Raw genomic sequence first — 17,994 nt, forward strand, 5'->3', positions numbered from 1 at the left:
TTTTAGTAATGTACCAGTAGTCAAATTCTAGATCTGATTCTTTTGTTTCTTCCAGATATTTATTTGTAAATATTTGTGAACTTTTCCAACTATTTTCTGCCACGCAAGGCAATTGAAGTAGTCGAGTGTCTTGACTTGTATTCTGTGTGAGCTTTTTAAATAAACAGTGAAATTAAAACAAGTGAAAAACACTACTCACAACACAGTCAGTCCATCTCTCTGATTACTGAAAGAAAATAGATATTTGGTTCTTTCACAGAATATTTCCATTCAGTGCAGGTCTGGAAAGACCTCCATATTCCACAACCAACTGTCTTTTCATCCTAGGAATAACTGATAAAAATTTCTAGTTTTTTCACCACTATTAAAAGTTTCATATGTACTGACTATTCTGGCATTTTTTGTGGCAGTGGTTCTGCTTTTATGGTAACAACAGGTGCTGGAGCAGTTGTCATTGTTATAATGCTAACAAAGTAATTTACCAAGATCCTGAGCTCAAAACTTTTCAGACCATCTGTTTTTTGTTTGGTTCCATGCACATTACTTTTAGACCTTTTTTGACTTCAGAAGTATTTTCCTGCTTAAAAAATAAGAGTTTTTTTGGTTTTGTTTGTTTGGATTTTTCAAAGTGAGAGTTATTTCAAAAGCAAAGGAAGCTCCTGAAGTTCTTTGTCTTATCTTTAGTTATTAAAGGTCATGGAATTTAATCCAATACTTGAAAATTCTGAGTTAAAAAATCATCGTGCAATAGTGATGGAACAAGAGAGGCCAAGGCACATCCCTTTATGGTACAAAAAATAATTAGGTAAAAATGAGTGGCCTTTCTTAGTATCTATGTTGGCATGTGCTGCAAAGAAAGGAAGAGGTTTCCCAAGATGTGTAACTATCTCTGCAGAGGGAAGGGACATATGGTTCCACCTGCTCTGGCAAAACATATGACTAAGTATGACCTCAGTAGATGGGCAAAATGTGCTGCCCAGTGATCAACCTGCATTTCAGTTCTCTTTGTCTGAGTCCTGGTAATCTCCAGGCCATGACCCATGTCCCAGTGGGGCCATGAAAGAACAGTCGGAAATCCTTCAAGCTACATCTGGCTAGGAGGAGGCTTGTAGCCCTCTGGGTGATTAACTGAAGCTCTGGAACGTGAGATTTTGTTGTAATCTTTATCTTAATGTGCAACTGCAAGTGTAATGGGAAGGCTGAGGGCAATCCTATTCTCAATCCTGTTCTCCCCAAGGCCCTCAAAGAATGGTGACTGAGGCAGCTCATAGAGTTGCAGATCCCCTGGTTTCAGACATTTTCCAAGTACTAACTGCAGTCTGAATGGGAAGCAAAGGATTGTCACTTGTTGAAAACAGCTGCTCCATAGGAGATCAGGTTTTAGACAGTTAGAAAGCAGAAGTCAGCCAAAACAATACTTTTTCCCCCTTTAAAGATGTGGCACTCAGACCTGGTTTTCTCACAGCATTTACTGTTTTCTGTTACATTTTTGGTAAGCTCCCATCCTTCTATGCATATTTAGTACAGCTATAGCCACTTTTGGAGGCTGCCTGCTTTCAGGCAGCTAACCACAAACCTAGCTGGGAATGATGGCAACAGTTTCAACTCAAGGCAGGCTTTGCTCTGATTTCTAATTTTTCTCCTTCATCTCTTTTGAAACTGCTTGCAAGCTGCCCTCTTAACACGTGCTGCTCTCTTGCAGGCCAATCTGCCCCTGCTGCAGCGGGAGCTGCTGCACTGTGCAAGGCTAGCCAAGCAGAACCCAGCCCAGTACCTCGCCCAGCACGAACAGCTGCTTCTGGATGCCAGCACCACCTCACCTGTTGACTCCTCAGAGCTGCTTCTCGATGTGAACGAAAACGGGAAGAGGCGAACTCCAGACAGGTGAGCAGCACCACACCTTTCCTGTCCTGCCCGCAGTGTGGTGCTGAGCTCCCCCAGCACAGGGGCAGCATGAGGGTGGGTGCTAGGGGGATACTTGGGTGGTGTTCCCTGGGTGCAGGTCCTTCACATCCAACATGACCATAAGTGGTACATCCACCACATCTCTGGGAAACCAGTGTTTCACCACCTTCCATATTAAAAATTTCTTCCTAGTCTGAATCTACTCTCTTATTAGCTTAAAATCATTCCCCATGCCCTTTCATAACAGGTTCTGCTTATGCATGTCTGCATATACATACCTACATACATGTGTATATATAGAGAGAGCTGCATACACATATATATTCCTGAGTATATAAATATAATACATGCACACACTGATTCAGTCACCTCAGGACATGCTGTGGTCATATCCACACAGAAGTAATGGTCAGCCAGTACTGTATTGTGCACAGTATTTCAGTCATGTAGTACCAAGCAGCAGATCATGCCAGCTCCATATGCAAGTCCCTTGCATCTGACGTTTTGTTTAACTCAACATTAAATGTGAGGAGAGTCGCTAGGCATTTATATTGGGAAGTACAGGGCAAACCCCAGAGCACACTCAGGGCTTTGACTCCTTCTGTTGTGCCATATTTCCATATTCATACATGGAATATGCATAAGGGTATTTCTTTCAAAGAGGAGAAATGTTCACTGCAATCTGTTTTGTTGTTGAGTTGAGGAGAGTCCATGCAGAAATGGGACAAGCGAATGAATGTGTGTGAAGTACAGTGGCTTTAGGGGTATGGAACAGTTTTTATTTTTTGGAATAAAGTTCTTTGCTTAGTGTTACAAGGGAATTACTCTTGTGGTTATTTATTTTTAACTGCCTTCCTATGCTAATGTTAGAAATTCAACTGGCATTTACATTTTACCTTTGGGAAACTCAGTTATTGTATTTTTCATTGATTTGTTTGCCGTAAGTTTTATAGTGTGGAAAACTTTTATTATACTTTTCTGCCACATACCACTACCTGTATGCCTGAGGTATGCAAGTATCCTAGTTATCTTTTAAATGAAAAAGATGATTTGTAAAGTCAAGAAGCCTCATAACTTTTTACAGGTGACATTTTTGTGTTGGGACAGGCTTGAATGGCACAAAAATAAACAGAAAACAAAGTCTGAAAGCTCACAGTAAAACTTTAGACTTCTCATAGCCAGAAGTGAACAGTAAAATCTGAAGTCACATAGCCATTAGATAGAAAAAGATGTGACAGTATTTGAAATTAGTTTTCTTGAGATTGTGTTTCAGAAAAATCACAATGAACCAGCGAGAAAATTAAGGTATAAGCAGAAAAGCTCCTTTTATATGTAGCTATGTTCTTTCCACCAGTTTTTCCAGACTTCCAGACCAAACTGAAGGAGCTATTGGGGTTAATACAAGCATGTTTCTGCACCTCAGAAAGAGAAAGATGATTACTTTTTGGACATTATACGTGTATTCTCTTACTATGTGCAATGAAATAATTTTTCCAAAGCTGAAATCTAGTAGCTTGGTGTAGTTCTGTATATTCTCAATCTTTGCAGAGTAGTGTAGCAAAACATCTGTTAAAAAGGCCTCTTAATATCTTGTGAATGGCTTTAATGTCAGCATGCTGTACTCCGGTTCAGTAGCAGACACAACATTTTTCCTCTAAGGAGATAGACACATATGAAATGATCTCATAAGCCAGTGAGGTATTGCTTGACAGAGTACAGACAATAAGCGGGATGTGCTTTCCCGACTCACTCACTGTTTTCTTTCCTGTTTGTGGAGAGGAGTATTGCTCATATTTCCCATAAGGCCACAAAGGAAAAATGTAAAATAAAGTCTTTCCTTTGCATTTGGTATAATGCTCCCTCTCTTTGAGACTCTGTTTGACAGTGTTGAATTTTGGTTATTTTGTAGTAAGTACTGTCTCACCTGTGTTATCTTCAGTCTTGCTTGTGAGGGAGAAGATGGGTGACACAGGTAGAAACTAGGACAAGAACTTTGTTATAAAACCAATACAGGGTCTTTTCATTACAAAAAGGACATAAGATTAGCACATAAAAGGACCAGCAGATCAGGAGAATATTGGATTTTAAAGTCAGCCTTCATCTTTTAGTTAAAACTGAGGCCCAGACGTAGAGATATTTGTGTATGGTTTATGAATTTTCTTCTCAGCATTTCCTTTTAGTTAAAATACATACAAAGGCTCTTAAAATTCCTGAGTCTTTGCTTGAAAGTCAAGTGCCTTTGGCTTCACAACTGAAGTCTCTCTTAGGCTGTGAACAGTTGGGGAGCAATGCAGCTTTTGAGGTAAGGGGTGGACATTTTATCTTCCATTGTTGTGGGTAAGAGCCTGTGTTTGAATTCCCAGGGTCCAGGGAGGGTGTAGCATGGGCTGTCCCATTGGCCTTCACACTCCAAGGTGCAGCAACTTCTGTCAGTTGCAGCCTGAAGTTCTGCTCCTTAGTTCTGGGGAAGTGGTGTTTCAAAAAACCCATACTTTCTTTTTGACCCTGCAACTGTTTGCTGTAATGAAAAAGGCTCACATGAAAAAGAGACTGCCCAGTGCGCTCATTGGAATGTTACCTTGAGCTTAAAAAATAAGTTGCTTTTGTTCAGTGTCAAGCAACCCTGTCACTGGTTGGTCACATCTACGTCTCCATTGTCTATGACTATAATAAAAGCTATACAGAAAAAAATGTGTGGTAGTGTTGGCTAAGCCAAGTTCAGTGGAGTTGTCTTGTGCACTCAAGAACATTTGTGCAACAGATTTAGTAAAAAGAACAAGATGCTTTTGGAAAGATTCTTAAATTTATTGAATTGGAGTCTGCATACCTTTTAATTTGGTTAATGTAAGTAAATCAACCACAAAAAGCTGTCCTCAGACGCTGAACATGCCTAGACTGAGTGAGTTTTGAAACCAAATACTTGGCTGGCTTTATACTCATTACACTATTAATTATTTTAATTGTTTACAGAGGAGCATGAGGAAACATCTGGAAATATATATACCTTTTGTTTAGAAATAGAAGTAATTTTCAAATATACTAATAAAAATTTAGCAGAAGATAGCAGACATACTTTAAGGGAAGGGTTTCCTGTGACTCCATGGCTAGTAAATAAAAAAAAATTTCTCAAAGGCCACCTCTTTCCAGGAGAACTAAGTGCAGCTGGAATAATTTTGATTGCAGATGTGTGTCTTACTCAAGTAAACTGTGGTATCTTTTTCACTTCCCAAGGTATATGGTATATATGTATAGATATATAGTTATACACAGGCATGTATTGTATATAATGTATATGTTATATATATATACATACACGTTTATATTTTTCATTTGGGTATGGGTAACTGCATACCATTAATTCCATTAGAGGAATAGTACAGTAGAGGATTAGGCAAAGAAGGTGGAACAAGTGTTACATGTAACTACAGCTGCCTCATGATTTTTTGTTGAAGAAAATCCACATACAGTATTTTTTTATTCTGCTTATAATCTCAGAACCTTTTTTGAATATCCATTTTCCAATTCTTGTTATTTATCTGCATATCCAAGTCTACTGTATGTGAGGTTTTATAGAGCAATCTGACAGCCAAGCTTTGTGTTTTACTGAATGTTTTCTTGGTGCATATGGTCTGACACGGATGAGCAGCCACGGTGAGATTTTGGAGTCTATTAAACTAGCTCATTAAAAAGATCAATCTGTTTCTGTAATAACACTGGGAACCATCAGTCACTGCAAGAGAGGAAAACTGACACCTGAGGAGACAACACATTTTGGTAATTTGTTCATGACATGTCATGAACAAAGTGTTCACTGTGTTTTGTTTACAAGTTTTGGAGTTTACATTCTACTGTAGTAAAGCAAAGGAACTTGGACCACAGTGAGTTTTTATTTTAGTGAATAAATGCTTAATTATAAATCACATGATTTGAAATACATTAAAAACAAAAAACTTTGCTAATTACTCATCCTTTGAGCTTGCTGGAAAAGGCTGATGGCATGTGAGCATGCCATGTAGTGACTCTACATTTATGACAGTTCTCTACTAAGTGGATATAGGATAACAAAAATTTCTGTTAGAATAGCATTATTTTGAGTGAGAAGAAAACAAAAGTGGCTATGATTGTGTTGTGACTTTAGAAAGTGCTTCTGTGGTTGCAGTACACTTGGAACCAATGACATGACATAGGTGTCGAAGGTACCTGGGCACAGAGATAAACTTTGATAATACTGTTAGTAAATCTTATTTGAAGAGGCTCCTCAGTATCTCAGTAAGGTGAAGGATGCTCACAGCTCTTACATCTGTGCTCCTTGTATGCCATGTGTAATTATGAGGAATTTTAAAAGAATTTTTGTAATATGAATTGTTAGCAAGGCAGAAAAGTAATTTTTTTTTCTGTAACACAGTATTATAAACAGATACTTTATTCCTGCAAAGCATTATCATTTGTTTGATTCATCAAACCTTTATTGGTGGAAGTCAGTTTAAATCAAAGCATCTTGCACAAATAGTAGATGAACAGCTTTGTCTCCTTCTTGTAAACTGGCTTTAGTGTTCTTTGAAATTTGTGTAATACTCCTGATCAGGTTAAACCCAATTTTCTAGCCAAGGCAGTTTTGCATGGTCAGATTTTCTACCCAGGAAATTATCCATAAATTACATAATTTAAAACTGAAATCACAACCTAAAACCAACATAAATTCCATTAAATGCATACAGGCTAAAAAGTAGTGTCTATTCTGCTGTCTTTAATCTAAGTAAATCATGGCTTTAAGAAAATGACCCCTTGTGTGTTTATAGCTGAAGGACTCCATCTTTGTCATATTAACAATTTTCCAAACAACACTGTTGATTTATAGGCACATCAAGGAAAAAGGTGGCCAAGAGAGTAAGGAAAAAAGTTCCAGTTATGTTTCCTACGCATTCACTGTTATTTCCACTCTACAGCTTCTGGTTACTTTGCAAAATCAGATGAAAGCAGATTAAAATTGTGATGGTGTTATATTTGGAACTACTATTCACATGGGTGTGCCAGTTACTGGGAAACAGGAGTGCTTCCTCAGGCACCTGGGAAAATGCTGTTGCCCCAAGGGGGTGAGACCTAAAAGAATGAGTAGGACTGAGATCAGAAGCAGACTAGTAGGTCAAATTCAGAGCATCTGAATTATGGCACTCTTCAGTACCTCATCTTTTATCACTCTATTCATATATAGTAAATTTGGCAGCAGTTCCTGTTCTGATGAGGTTTTCTAAGTTGTTACCTTTTTATATATTTTTATGTGCTCAGAAACAAAAAATGAGTTTATGTACAGTCTCATTCTGGTATTATGGTAAGCTGTTTATTTGGTCAGTGCAGAAAATATAACAACAAATTGTAGAATTAAATTTTTATGCCCAGAAAAGACAAAGCAAAAACATCATTTCAGTAAATATGTTTTCAAGAGTCATGCTAGTTTCTATGTTAGTCAGAGTTCAGTGGATATGCTGATGTGTTTTCCAAGCTAAAGTAGTGCATTCCAGTTAAGGTAATTAAGTACAAAGCAGTCTTAAAAAACACAGAAATACCTGTACATTAGGTGCAAATATATACATTTGTATGAAAATATATGACTTTAACATCAAGCTGTAGTGCAGAAAAGGAAAACTGGATTCCCACTTGTCCCAGTTTTATTTCAGTGACCAAGTCAATGAGGTACTTAATTGTTTGCTGTTTCTGACTTTTACCCATCGAAGTTAGAGAACATTCTAATTGTGGTACTAAAAGACTTATGTGAGTTATTAGTTTGCCTTGTACAGACAGAAAAGTCAATTTCTTTTGCTTGCATAGTATTTTGACAACTGGAAGATTGGCACACTGACTTTGAGTAAATGTGCAAAGAAAACACACGCAAGCCACTAAATGCAAACTTGTCTTGAAGAGCTGTCAGAAACATCACCACCATTGGGAGTTATTGCAAGCAGGTACATCGTGCCCAAAATAATAAAAAATATATGATGGACCTCAGATTTTCTTGGTTAGGTGTTTTCACAGCCATGCTGCATTTCTTTTGGAACAAGGTAGGTGCTCCACTTTAGCAAAGTATGTCTTTTATATCTGCCCAAATGAGAATAGATGTCCAGCTGTGCTGGGGAAAGATTCTTTCCTTATTGCCAAATTACAGTTTAGTAAAATATATATATATATACCTGCAGCTTCTCTGGCATTAGTAATTTTGGTGAGGTCTCTGAGAAATTGCTTCACTCCTTCTGAAAACAATGCAGCCCATCTTTTAATTTCCTGCTGCTAATTACAAGATCTTAGTTTGATTCTCTCTCTCAGAGGATATTGGCAATGATTTGGTTTCATCCTTCCTCTCATTGGCCTTAAATGGGAACCTGTTGAGGGGTGACAATACACTGCTTCCCCACAGATGGTCCCTCAAGGGTAGTTGATTGGTTTCTGGGGGAAGGTTTGTTGTAGAGCAGTTGGTTTTAACAATAGGCAAACAAGAAAATTTGCTCAAATTTACCTTCAGTGTCAAAAAATTGTGTTATCACTAGGAATGATACATTATGCCATCCCTTTATTCCAGAGGATAAAGTTCTTTCATAAAAAAGCTGGAATATAACAGCAGCTTATGGAGGGAGGAATGAAACCTCAGTTTGCAATATTTATATATAAGAAACTTTTTGATCAAAACTAATATTTTGTAGGTTTTCTTTATTCATGTGGTTTAAAAAAACCCAAACATTTCAGTGAAATGAAACCTCCCCAAAAGGGTTGTGAACCTGTTGAAGTAACTGTAGGGTGTTTTTTTTTTTTGCTTGTTAGTTTGGGGGTTTTTTGTTTGTTTTTCCTTTCTTTTTTTTTTCTTTTCTTTTACTTTTTTTTTTGTTTGTTTGTTTATGAGTTTTTTAAAATACAGTTTTAATGGAGAATTAGTTTGGAGTGAGTTCAAGGTTCTCAGGCAGAGGTGTCAAGTAGAGAGTTCTTTGGAAATAGCTGATAATGAATTTAATTAAAGAGTAACTAGAACATAAAAAACCCCCTGTCCTTCTCCTCAGTAGCTCTTCCAAGTCACCTGAGCATAAAGCCCCTGTCTAAGATTAATGGAGTGGGAAGTCCTGAACATTACTGAGGACTTGAGTCTAGCCACATCTTCCTGCAAAATTAATGATAGTCACAGCACCTTTGCCCAGATATTGCAAAAATCTCTGAAGGATGCATTTCTCATCATTTAGAGTCAATTCTTCCCCAAAGTCTCTGTGTGACATTGGTCTTGATGGGAGCTCATGGTATGCTGGGCTTCAGCACACTGGCATTCACTACGGTATCCTCTTGAAAACAAAACCATTTCTTGAATGGCAGGTTTCTCCTAATCACTATAAGCTGTAGCACTACGGAATATTGGAATTTCTTGGTCCCTAATTTCATGTATCAGTTGATGGTTTCACCTCTGCAATTGCATGTGTATCTACGCCGTCAGTCTGTGATCTCAGCAAAGCCTCCTTGCTCTCCAGCCCCTCGTTAGGTGGCTCTGTCAGAAGGTCACCCTGATGGTATTTCTCAAGTTACAGGGATGGTTAGACAAGGTGAATGAGTCCTTTGTATGTTTTGATTCAGCAGTGTTATGAAATGTTCTGCAACACCACACATTTGGAGCAAATTGAAGAACAATCTTTCGTTCCTGAAGCTGCATGTGTATGTGGGGGTGCATATTCCCACCTTCTATTCACTAAGTGAATTAAAGTTCCTTTGTTTTGTTTTTCAGAACCAAAGAAAACGGCTTTGACAGAGAGCCTTTGCACTCAGAGCATCCAAGCAAGCGGCCCTGCACTATTAGCCCAGGCCAGCGGTACAGTCCAAATAATGGCTTATCTTATCAGCCCAATGGTCTGCCTCATCCCACCCCACCTCCACCTCAGCATTATCGTTTGGATGATATGGCCATTGCCCACCACTACAGGGACTCATACAGACACCCCAACCACAGGGACCTCAGGGACAGAAACAGACCTATGGGTAAGGCACGTTGATTTTCTGCATTGTTTTTTTAGGTTTCTGTTTCCCTTGTAACTTTATTTTGTGAACAGGACTTTTTTATCTGCAGTTCAGATGTAGCCTTTATGGGTGTTTGTCCATCCAGCTGCTTCTAATGGCCTTATTTCAGATCTGTACTTGTAAAAGTGGATTGAATTGTGTCTCTAAGAAAGAGGGACAGAAATGGAAGGAACCTGTGTTTTCAAAGCTATATGGATGACATGGACACTCAGGTGTATGACGGGCAAGGATAGGTGATAGGTAGAGCCTTTTTCTTCTAATGTCAGATTTGTGGTGATAGCAACATCAAAATAGCTTGATTTCAGTTTAGAGCAGAAGAAAGTTGTTATCTTTCAAAAAAGTGGTTTGTGTGTGACATGTCCACACAAACATGGGTGGAGGATGTGAACAGCAGAAGCACCAGCCACACCCCATGCAGCACAATTTGATTTAATGGAATGCCTGATACTCTTGGATTTTGTTTCACATCTGCACTTACTGATCTTCCTTGTTTAAAACAAATCTTCAGTAAAATAGCAACACTTACAAATATTCAGCATCTGTACAGAGGAGGCTAAGCAAAGAACAAGTGTTGGTTCCCCTTGAGTGTTGATAATAAATACTGGCTTGGTTGTATCATGTTGTCAGCTGCTCTGATATATGTGCTACATTTGAACCACATGTTGTTTAAACATCTGTGGAGGGATGAACCCTTAATGATGCTCTGTTGACATGGTAGTAATTACTGTATTTAGTGAAATAACACTGAGTTTATACTAATATTTTTTCAACTCTCTGAAGTACAGCTAGTATTATATGCAGTGAGTTACCAAATAATTGCCTTGCTGACTTCAAGTAGTGCAAACGAAAAATTATATATTTTATTATGTTATATTTATGTATACAGTAATTGTGCAGAGTCTGAAAGAGTTACGTCCATTTTTGAAAGGTCATCTTGCAATGTATAGAACTTACAGAATTTAAGACATTAAATTGGACAAAATAGTAGCATCTTGTGTGAGGAAAAGTACTAAAGAGAACTTAGAGCAAAGGTTTTTTTTATTTTTTGTTTTGTTTTTTTGGTTTTTGGTTTTTTGGGTTTTTTGGTTTTTTTTGTTTTTTTTTTTTTTTTTTTTTTTTTTTTTTTTTTTTTTTTTTTTTTTTTTTTTTGTGGTGACATTCCTGAGGCTAGAACGGTAATATATGATGGTTCTGTCTATAGGCTCTTTTTTTTTCTGGTTTTTTTTTCCCCCATAGAGGACTTCCAACATTGTAAACATAATTTGCTCCTCTTTGGCAGGGTTGCATGGCACACGTCAAGAAGAAATGATTGATCACAGGCTAACAGACAGAGAATGGGCAGAAGAGTGGAAACATCTTGACCATGTAAGGGCTAAATATCCCTTTATGTGTAATTGTCTGAACAGAGGCCTTCCAAGATAGGAATTTAAAATTTTTATTTTAAAACCTATCTGAATTCCATGACAGGTTTTGAAAGCTTTGCTTATTAAATCAGAGGGCTTGATGTTCCCCATTAGATAGTTCATACCAGGCCTTGCTGATGTCTCCTGCATTATCCTAATTATTACAGTCTGCCAATAGAGGAATGGACTTTCTCTATAAACACTGGATCTGAGGCTCGGATTTGTTCCTGAATTTATTATCTCTTGTAAAATTTGTAGACATCAGTTCTGGACCACATCCTGTGTCCTCTCCGGTGCCATGTAGTACTAGTGACAGGGTTGTAGCCTGTTCAGTTTTTTTCTCGTCTTTGCTCTTTTTCCTGTAAGTCCCTATCTGTATAGTTTAGGATCACCAGTTAAAAAGGAAGGGATTGTCATTCTTAAAGCAAGCCTAGAATTTTTCAGCTATAGTTGAGGTTAACAGAGAGGGACTCCTTCATTATTAAAACCCATGCAACCAGTACATTGATGTTTTCTTTATTATGATGTCACTCTGTGAACAAAAATTTCTTCTTTGTTTCTGTGCTCCATCCACTGCTGTGAACAGTTGTTGAACTGTATAATGGACATGGTGGAAAAAACCCGACGATCTCTCACTGTCCTACGGCGATGTCAGGAAGCAGACCGCGAGGAGCTGAATTACTGGATACGGCGGTACAGTGATGCGGAGGATTTAAAAAAAGGTGGAAACAGCAGCAGTAGTCATTCCAGACAGCAGAGTCCAGTGAATCCAGATCCAGTTTCGTTAGGTACAGTATCCTCATTGAAAATCGTGCGCTGATTCTCTTTAAGCTTAGCTAAGTGATAGATGATGTTTGCATTTGTTCTGATTCTTCTGCTATAGTGATGATTCCTCTCTTGCTGACTGCTGGATTCACTATAACTCTTATGCCCAAACAGTGGTGTTTCTGGGTGGAATGGCTTGAGGTTTTTTGGGTGATGCTTGGTAATTTGCTTTCCATTCTGCAGAGTCTGAGAGGGTGGGGTGAGAGGACAGACTGTCATGTAGGGGAGGCAAAGCAGTGAGATGTGCAGTGACTCTCTGTCCCTTCTGACTCTTTCTCTTCCCTGATTGTTTAAAAAAATCTGTCGGTGCTCCTGGATTGCAATTTGAAATAGAGGGCTTTCACCTTCTTAAATCAAATTCCTTAACTTGGAAGTTGTCTTTCTAAGGAAATGGAGTTGTAAAGTTCTAGGCACTTCTTAGGTGCACTTGGTTTCTGTTTAAGAAAGGAACAAGATCTGGAATGCTCACACTCATGCATGCATGATCCTCCTAGGTCTCTGTCCATCACTGCAGCTTTTGCAGGTGTGTCTGAGGACTGTTTGTTGTGTATTTCCATGGAGCTGTCCAGGCCTTGGCTCAGGCAGCAGAGCTTGAGCTGGGTGGGCTGCAGCCACCTTACAAGGACCAGACCAAACAGCGGGGCTGTCCTCCCTGCAGACCTTCACAGTCACTCTCACACAGTGTGCACACAACTACTCTGAAAGGACTCTGCTCTATAAAAACAAACTTTAATTTGGGGCCTTTCTGTGAGTTACTAGTATTTTGGCCTTTTTCTGCCCCATCTCCTCACTTTCATAACAGATATGATAAAGCAACATCTCAGTGATACCTTTTTAGTTTTCTTGTTCTTTTGAAAATGTCAGGAGATTATGCTTGCTTGTCTAATATTGCCTTATAAAAAAATAAGTTGTCTGTATCCAATGCCATCTACTCAAAATCATCATAAATTCTGTTCATTACTAGAATTCCAGAATAGAATCAGTAGAATGTGTGTTATTTTGCAACTATATTTTAACTGTGTTTTCCTTTTGCTTTTAAGAATAACTTACCAAGTCAAAAATTTATTTAATTGCAAATAGAAAAACAGAAAAAAAATCTAATCCCATCTCCATCATTCTCTTAGTAAATTTCTAGAGTTACTACTGTAATATTTGGTGCCTCTTGATAACAAACAAATCTTTTTTGTGTGAATGTCAAATTACTTGAGTCAATAGCTCTATAAATGTGCTCCAATCAGTGGGAGGAATGGTTATGGAAATGCTTCCATAGTTCACTAATAAGTCTAGTCCCTAGAGGAGCCCTTCTCAGAAAGTATTCAGGTAATGGCTTGTATGAACAGTGCTAAATGTAATGTAAACGAAGACTCATAAATACGGCATCTGAAACATCAATCACATTTGCAACTTCAGGAAGAACACTTGTGAATAGATCTAAAGCAGTGGCTCACTTCTCTAGTGAAGCTGTGATGCAAAAAGAGACAGGCCATGCTGCTTGTGTACTTAGTAGGTAGAAAAAATGAACGTTCTCTAATGAAACTGGAACTCATGACATTCATCAAAACTTCATAGATAATATTACAATCCAAGCAAAATTGTCATCACCACAACAATAGGTACGTAAGATAAAATGAAGATCAAGCATACAGTTAGATCCCTATATTAGCATTTGTTCGTCTATATGTCAAGATGAATTCTTGGAAACAGCAAAGTCTTCTGGCTTAAAAGATAGTTATACAGCACAGGCTTTGGCATTGGATACATCAGTCAGCTCTGCAGTACTGTGGGTACAAATGAACTGGTTGGAGTCCATTCAATTTTAACACGTCCACTTTGGTTATTTGGTTGAAAAAATACTTCTGAGACTCACAAAACGAAACTTGGATCGCTTCAGTGATGTAGCATCCGTATCAGTTGTAAATATTGGTTAGAAGTGCTTTTATGTCTGACATGACAGGGAGAAAATGCTTACTTTGGAGTCTATGGAAAGCTAATCCTTATATTTCCTCAAATGTGGTAGTAATCTAGTTAACAAAATGAAAATCCCTAACATTCAGAGGTATAACGAAACTAAAGCAGTGTCTGTGAGCCTTGAGATGGTTTAGGGCTTTTTTATTTTAGTTTTGAAGTGGGGGAAAAGGGATTGGAAATTTCTCCAATATTTTAATTAAAGTACCACAGCATGTAAATATTGGGAAGTTTGCTACAGAGATTCTAAATATCAGTGAATTCCCTTTGTACCTTTTTTTACAAGGTAATCCAGCCTTTAAATCCATCCTGTCATCTCCACTAGCAAGAGAGAAAAAAAAGGGGGCCATATGGCTACATTATCTGTGCCTTGAAAAGTAATTGAAGAAAATTCTGATGGTCATTTTGAACCAGTAGACTTTTTTCCTGCCAAAGATTTTTCTGCTTCTTTTGATTTGACATCACTGTAAATCATGTTGAGCCTGGAAGTTTGCAATATCTGATCAATATTTTTCTGTTGCTATTTTTAATTAAAAATTAAATTAAATACTTGATAATTAATTTTAATTCAAAGCAATCCAATACACACATTAGCTATCTACAACAGGATACAAGTTCCCATTATTCTCCAAGAATGTGCTGAAGGTAAGAGGGTCTTTTCAGTCTGAATAATACATGTTTATGAAAGTCTAAAAATGACTCAGACTTTACATATATAATTTCAGTTGATTAACTGTGATGGTCTATGAAGTGAATAATACATCATCTGACTCCTCCATTTCTGCTGAAGAATTTCAGTAGTACATATTGCAGCAGGACTGCAACTTTCATCCTAATAGTGAATAATTACCCATATCAGACACTGTATACTGAAATACACACAGTAGGATAAATTAAAGATGAGGGTTCTTCAGCATCATGGGTTATAAACAAGATCTATAACCATACTGAGTGCAGCTGTGGCTCTAGATAAGTGGAGCAGGCACACATCAGAAGGTCTGCAGCAGTGTTGATATTTTGTGTCTGTTGAATTTATCTGAATGGAAATCTTACAAAATAGAGTTTGAAATCTCCAGCTGAAGAGTGCAATACCTGCAGGATTTGCCTCAGGAAACCAGGATTCTCAGAAGTCTATGAATTTGTGAAACACACATAGGTTAGCCATTTCTTAATACATTTCTAAATGTTAACCCTTTCAGACACTTTTTATTTTTTCTAAAGCTGTTCACCATCATGTTTTCAGTGTCAGCCAGAGCATTCCTGCCAACACGTATCTGTTCATGCTGTGATGATAAACCTGTTCCTTTGCCATTTGCAGATAATCAGCAGTGCTGTGATATGCATGATATTCTCAACATGAGCAAACCATAATGCTGTGAATACCACAGTAACATTTATAACTTGTAATTCTAGAATGTAAAGCCTCTGTGATACTGGTCACTGATGACATTAAGTATTGCTCTTAATCCACTCTCTGCATGGGAGGCTTGGGCTCGATTGTGGCTTAGTGAACTGCATGCTGTTAGTAGGGCTCCAGCTGCAGAAACATTGCATGTGTGTGTTCTCAGTGCTCAGCTCTGACATGGCCTCTGCTTGAGGATGATTCAGTAATACTGTACCTATGTGGCTTTTCTTTTCTTTTACAATGAGAAAACAACAACTATATTTTTAACACAATTTCAAGGGGTGTTGCAATAGCCAGAAAAATGTATTAGAGAGCAAAGAAGGGTAAAGATGTACTTAAAAATACTGGGAACACTTGCCCCCCAGCCAGGTTTGCCAGGTAGTCTCATCAGTAATACTCACCTTCAGATCTCTATTTTTCATTATGTGGAACTGGCACATTTTTGAGCTTGACTCTTACAAACCAGGCAGTGAATATTTTATATTTGTTGCTCTGAGAATTTTTCTGGTTTGTTTTCTGTGTCCCACTAATGGTGTTACATTTATTATAGGCTAGAATGAAGCAGAACTTGCATTTGAAATATGGAAACCACATAAATACATAAAAAGTCATATATATTTAATCTGTTCATGGCTGCTTATATGTAGCTTTTATTATTTTTGACCCTCAATATTCAGTACAGCATGCAGGGTATTATTATTACTGCCAGTATTTTCATGAATGCAGTAAATTGTATAAGATCATCAAAACATCAGCTGTTCATTCCATTTCTTAATACTTTGTGTTATACACTTGCATGTCAGTGTCCCGTGCAAAAAACCTCAATTCTTTTGTTTTGCCAACTTACCTTCTGTCCTTCTTTCCAAATGTGAATTAGGCTCTTTGAGATTACTGAACAATTCTTTTCTTTCTAAGTCTTTCTATTCTGTTTTCTTGAGTTTGAGCCTTATGATCACATAAGACTTCATATAATTTATTTGGTCCTAGCTTTTCATCTCAGTTTCAATTTGCAGATCCATATTTATGGCTGCTCTTACAACTCTCCACATCTCTGCACATCACTCTCTTTCAGCACCTTTTCTCTTTATCTTAAAACCATCAAAAATTTTCATTCTAATGTGAGAGCTGAAACCAATGCAATTTTTTTAATTTTCTTCGTGTGTATTCTCCCACTCCAACAACGTTTTTACTATTTCACAAATTTATTTCACATTACAATAGAAAACTCCCATACCATTTTTGATATCAAAAGTCTCTTTTGTTTTTACCTCATTTAAACACTTACAGACAAGTACAGACTATTCTCATTTACATATATGCTTTTTATTTTCCTTGTTCATCTTTTTCCTTTGGTTCAGTAGGAACTGGACTAATTGCCAACACATGCTTTCATGCCTTGCCATGAATTTCAAGTAAATTCAGTAGTGTACATACTGTTGTTCTGCATAACGGTACTGTTGCATTTTCACCATTAACAAACGTTTGTTATAATGTCTGACATGTAAAGCTTTTCCAATATCCTTTTCTGAATGATCTGCCTTGTCACTTCAGATTATTCTTATTGTTGTCTGATTTCATTCAGTTTCATTCTAGGCAGCATTTACTTTGACTTCTAGGTGCACAGTTAGTTATTTAATATTATGCATTGTCCTCATTATGGCTTTTTGCAGTTGCTTCTATATTTAGTATTTTAGGGACTTCACTCAGCTGTGTTAATCTTGGTTTGAGATTGCTAGATATCCAAGTTAAGATCTTTTGTACTTCAGTTTTAATGAGCAATTTTTGTGATACTTAAACTGAAGGACTCCTTACCTTAAAAACACTAATATGTAAAATTTATATCCTCTGGTCATTTCCTGTAGTTTAGCCTTAGAAAGAAGATTGTTTTCACAGACTCATCACCACTGCCTAAACAATAGACATGTTACTAAAATTCTTCTGGCTTGGAAAATATGGTTTTTATTATCTTCATAAGTGCTTCTTGTCTTTTTTGTGCACCATTCCAAACTATGGGAAAGTCTCTCATAAGCTCTTGATTTAAGTCTTCTTGCAGAGGATCTCATTCCTCATGTATATAATTTGTGGTTGGAATAAGAGCTTGATTGATGTTTATGTTTTGGAAATTTTAACAATTATCTGGCAATCTGGTCATTTATGTCATTGAATTCCATTTTTGGAAAGTCATGTGTACCAAAAAATCGGTTCCACATCTCTCTGTCCTTTTTCTTTCTTTTCCTTTTTTTCTTCCCCCCTCCCCACCACCCAAAACTAAGAGCCATAGACTTGAATCAAGGTTATGCTCCCCTTACACTGGATGGTACCTTAAATACCAGACAGGAAAACTCAATACAAAGCAAAGATATGAATGTCACAAATCCCTTGTTTTGCCACATTTGGAGCCTGGTTGAGTCTGTTCCTGCAGGTATTCCATGAAGAGCAAATAAGAGTGGT

The 17,994-nt window shown here is 37.5% G+C and overlaps 1 protein-coding gene across 3 annotated transcripts in view; it reads left to right on the forward strand.

The window, feature by feature from the left end:
- Nucleotides 1–17,994, forward strand: part of RUNX1T1 (RUNX1 partner transcriptional co-repressor 1) — a 115,169-nt gene that overhangs the window by 75,407 nt on the left and 21,768 nt on the right. For all 3 annotated transcript variants that reach the window (XM_059485682.1, XM_059485691.1, XM_059485701.1), the window contains 4 exons: nt 1,703–1,884; nt 9,656–9,906; nt 11,225–11,310; nt 11,935–12,136. In XM_059485682.1, coding sequence (XP_059341665.1) covers nt 1,703–1,884; nt 9,656–9,906; nt 11,225–11,310; nt 11,935–12,136 — 721 coding nt within the window. The remainder of the gene's footprint in view (nt 1–1,702; nt 1,885–9,655; nt 9,907–11,224; nt 11,311–11,934; nt 12,137–17,994) is intronic.

The sequence above is a fragment of the Ammospiza nelsoni genome, chromosome 1 (assembly GCF_027579445.1).
Source record: "Ammospiza nelsoni isolate bAmmNel1 chromosome 1, bAmmNel1.pri, whole genome shotgun sequence".
Classification (NCBI taxonomy): domain Eukaryota; kingdom Metazoa; phylum Chordata; class Aves; order Passeriformes; family Passerellidae; genus Ammospiza; species Ammospiza nelsoni.